Raw genomic sequence first — 4054 nt, 5'->3', positions numbered from 1 at the left:
TAGGACCAGAATTAATCTGCTCTGCCCTAATCCCCTCTGCTCTGACCTCCGGACATCGCCGCTGCCGCCCACTCCGCTCCCCTGCCCGCACACCCCAACACTGCTGGGAGAAACCCCGGCTCCTGGGGGGTCTTCACAACCCTGGAGCACACAGCGAGGTAGAAGCTGACTCCAGGTACCAGTGTTTACAGGTGAATGTCCCCTTAGGCTTCCCTTTCCTGCTGCTGTAAGATTCTGACTGTCGTGCAAACTTGCTTTGGGCATGTGAGACATCCTCGCCTGCCCATCAGCACCATGATGGTGACACAGGGAAACCCAACAGCATCTGTCCTGGGTCGGGGAGAACGCACCGCATGGCTGGGGCTTGGGGAGGCCAGTGCCAGTGCACCCTTGGCCTCAGCACACGCTCAGGAACTGCAGCGATCAAGGTAATTATTTATTCTTTTTGCCTGGGTCAATTTGGATTGTGGGTTCAACTGCCCGACTTGTACATGAACTCTGTGTGGATCGGTACCTTTGGACCACTCTATAAAAGATCTGTAAATAACGCATCTTTGTCATTGCTGCTTGCCCAGGTTGGGGCAGGAGGGGGAAGAATTGAGGAAGTTTCTAGAGATGAGAGGGGCTGAGCTCCATAACGCATCTACTGGCAGCTCTGAACTGCCTGCCCCTCTCACCAGCTTCACTTTTAGCTGATAGCTTAAGTTTTGGGGGGTTGGGTTGGGTTTTTTTACAGAAAGGGACTGGAAGTCAACCCCACATCTCCCGCTCATCCCAGCACTGTGATTGTCCCAGATTGTGCTGCTGCTATGAAGGAATCCCGCGGGGCTCTGCCCTGTGGGGGACACTGGGGACCTCCCAGTGGGGACCTCTGTGTGCTGGGGCAGCGGGAGCCGCAGGATGCAGGTGAGGGGACGCTGTGGGGTGATCTCTGCCAGGGGCAGTGCCTGGAGGTGTGGAGGAATTCAAACAGCAAAGAACATCAGTTTCTGATACAGGTTTATAATGTGTTTTGACTTAAAATAATGAGCAGTATACACAACATACAGGTGAGCTTTACAGAGACGCTGCTGTATCCCTTGACATCAGGACCTACCAGCCAGTTCACAGGTTTGGTTGCTCTCCCCGTGCCGGGGCCGGGTGCCCCTGGTCGTGGTGCGGTTGGTCCGGTCCCAGTTCCCATTCCCAGCTCTGCCACCCGCGCTGGGGACCAGAGGACACCTCAGGTGGAGGTGGCTCTGGCTCAGTGGGGTCTGCTTTGGGGATACAGGGAGCATGGAGCCGTCTTAGGGCTTCACAACACCCATCCTCCGGCCGTGTGAGGAAGTAAAAGCAAGAATGCTTTGGCAAGAGTGGATTATTCTGAAGTAGTGTTTTTCACTGGTGAAACTTTACTGCAATGTAAATTCCCGGGGGAGGTGCAGGTTTCCTCAGCCATCGCATCCCGACCTTCGGTCCCTCCAGGTCCGCAGCGGTGGCACCGTCCCTGTGCGGAGGACAACGGCAGCGGCAGTCCCACGGTTCAAGGGAGGATCGCAGACCCCTCCTGGTAGGGGTTGGTTTTGCTGAGCAGACAGAAGGGTCCACAGCACCTCCTGGGAAATGTCGTCCTTTTTTAGTGCTTCGCAGCATTAATTAAATAAAAGCCATGCAGTTGAACTACAGCTCCCAGAACGTCAGGGCCCTCGGGGCACAGGCTTTAAAAAAATGGCAAGGGGGGCGGCAATGGCTCCTTTACCCCTCGTGCGCCGTCTCTTCAGGTCTGGTCCAACCACTCGGCCCGTTTGGGCGCTTTACACGTGTGCACGTCCACAGTGTCCTCGCACTCCTTGCAGCGCACAGCGCAGCACCAGTGGAACTTGCACTCGCACTTGGTGACGCGGGTGACGCGCATGGTGTCGTACCCACGCCCGCAGCACATCACCTCGCAGCCGTCCGTCCCCCGCGACAGCTTGCTGCACACGCGGCCAGCTGTGCCCAGGGAGCCTGCGAAGGGAGCGAGAGCGGGTCAGGGTGTGCCCCCATCCCCTCCAAATCCTCCCCACGCCCCAGCGGTCGCAGGTTGTCTGCATCTGCAATGGGGACCTCAGATACGACTGCCCCAGCAGCAGTGAAATTGCTGAGGAAATGCTACATAAGAGGCCTGAGAGTTTGGATTTTTGGTGTAAAGTGGGGATTTTGGACAAACCCAGCCCTGTCTGCACAGGTGTGAGGTGCTGTGGGGCCCAGCGAGCACCAACACCTGCTGAGGGCCTGGGTCACCCCCTCAATGCAAGCCCCTCAGCCTGCCTAGGGGAGGGAGAGCAGCTTTTGGGCATTAACCTGAGCTCTGGATTTACCTGCAGACTTGTCCATCACGCAGTAATCGGGTGAGTTCTCGAAATACACCAGATCTGTTTTTGTGGGCTTCCTGAAGTTCTTGTTGGCCACTGTGAAGCCAGTGCCGTCCTGGTTCATCGTCACCTGGATGGCCCCATTGTATTTCTTCCGTAGGTAATCCCCCGTTTTCCGAAAATCCGACATGGCCAGCCAACAAGTCCTTAGCGTGCAGGAGCCGCTGACACCGTGGCATTTGCACTCCAGCTTCAGGAATCGCTTCACAGCCTGCGGGAAGAGGGATGCCGTGAGGGCCGGGTGTCCCCCTGCGCATCGGGCACCACGCTGGGGTGGTCCCTGGTACCAGCCTGGGATTGGGCTCCCAATGGGAGAGCGGTGGTGTCTACGGAGGACCATTCCCATGGCCACTGATGCCACCAGCGAGGACGCGCCAGGACAAAGGTATGTGGGGTCCTGCCATCCCCGTGGGGACGTTCCCTGGGCAAAGCATATGGGGGGGGCACTGGGATGACCTTTGTGGGCACCCAGAGTCCTGCTCCTACACCCAAGCTGCTCCCACTGCCCATGCCCCTGCTGGGAGGTCCTGGTGGGACACTTGAGCACAGGGCAGGACGACAGGGGCTGCACTCACCATCCTCCCGCAGCGGTTGTTGTGCAGGTTCATCAGCGCCCGGGCGTCCTTCACCTTCTTCTCCTTGGCGTCCACAAAGGCTTTGGCGAAGCGGATGCCGTAGTTGATGTTGTCGCTGCAGCCGCCCCAGTCGAACTCCCCGCGCTCGTCCTTGGAGCGGCCTCTCTTGAGCGGGTCGCAGCCGCAGGCCTTCAGGTCCCCTTGGCTGCAGGCCCGCGTGATGGCGTAGACCACCCCGGCATGGAAAAGGGCGGCCTCTCGGCTGCCTGCCGCGGGGAGAGAAACGGTGGGGAGTGAGCAACAGGCTCAAGCAGCTGGCCAAGGAGGGGCTGGGATGGAGACCGCCCTGCACATGGGTAAATCGAGTCCTGTCACCTCTGCTGGCTGCCACATCCAGCCTCAGCTCCCCTGGCACCTTCAGGCTAAGGGGAATTTGGTGCTGAGCCACAGGGCACAGCAGATCAGGGCATTGGGATGCTCTCGGGGCAGCCCCACTGGTCCTGCTCTGGTCCATGGCTTGGGGACCCCACAGGTGCCCATGGGTGCTGAGGACCACCCAGCGCCCTACAGCCAGGGCTGCCTCCCTCCTGGGGGATGCTGAGCACGGAGCTGGCGGCAGCTCCAGCCAGGCCCAGCTTTCTCCATGCAGCAGTGTCCCCCCTGTGATTTTATGGCTCTGGTTCGAGTTCGCAGCTCTTTTTATAATGCTGTAAAAGAAGCTGCAAATCAAAACCATGCTCCTCACCATTGTGAGAGCCTTTGAAAGCAACTTCAAAGGCAGCAGAGCTCTCTTTGGGCCTCGCAGGATGGGGCTGTGGTGAGGAGCTTTCATCATTCCCATCCTTTGCTGGGAGAGGATGCGGGTGGGGGTAAAGGTGCTGTCGAGTTCGCAGCTCTTTTTATAATGCTGTAAAAGAAGCTGCAAATCAAAACCATGCTCCTCACCATTGTGAGAGCCTTTGAAAGCAACTTCAAAGGCAGCAGAGCTCTCTTTGGGCCTCGCAGGATGGGGCTGTGGTGAGGAGCTTTCATCATTCCCATCCTTTGCTGGGAGAGGATGCGGGTGGGGGTAAAGGTGCTGTCATG

The 4054-nt window shown here is 58.3% G+C and overlaps 1 protein-coding gene across 1 annotated transcript in view; it reads right to left on the bottom strand.

Annotated features, from left to right (window-relative positions):
• Positions 1-1429: 1429 nt before the first annotated feature.
• The window catches only part of LOC104541336 (protein Wnt-2b), a 3776-nt gene continuing 1151 nt past the window's right edge, over positions 1430-4054 (bottom strand). Inside the window, exons 2-4 of the mRNA XM_010185382.1 lie at positions 2969-3234; positions 2340-2604; positions 1430-1986 (exon numbers count right to left, since the gene is read on the bottom strand). Of these exons, the coding sequence (XP_010183684.1) occupies positions 1757-1986; positions 2340-2604; positions 2969-3234 (761 nt within the window). The 3' untranslated portion in view covers positions 1430-1756. The remainder of the gene's footprint in view (positions 1987-2339; positions 2605-2968; positions 3235-4054) is intronic.

Source organism: Mesitornis unicolor, unplaced genomic scaffold (assembly GCF_000695765.1).
Source record: "Mesitornis unicolor isolate BGI_N332 unplaced genomic scaffold, ASM69576v1 scaffold2935, whole genome shotgun sequence".
NCBI classification, from domain to species: Eukaryota; Metazoa; Chordata; class Aves; order Mesitornithiformes; family Mesitornithidae; genus Mesitornis; species Mesitornis unicolor.
This window is presented reverse-complemented; position numbering and strand designations above follow the sequence as displayed.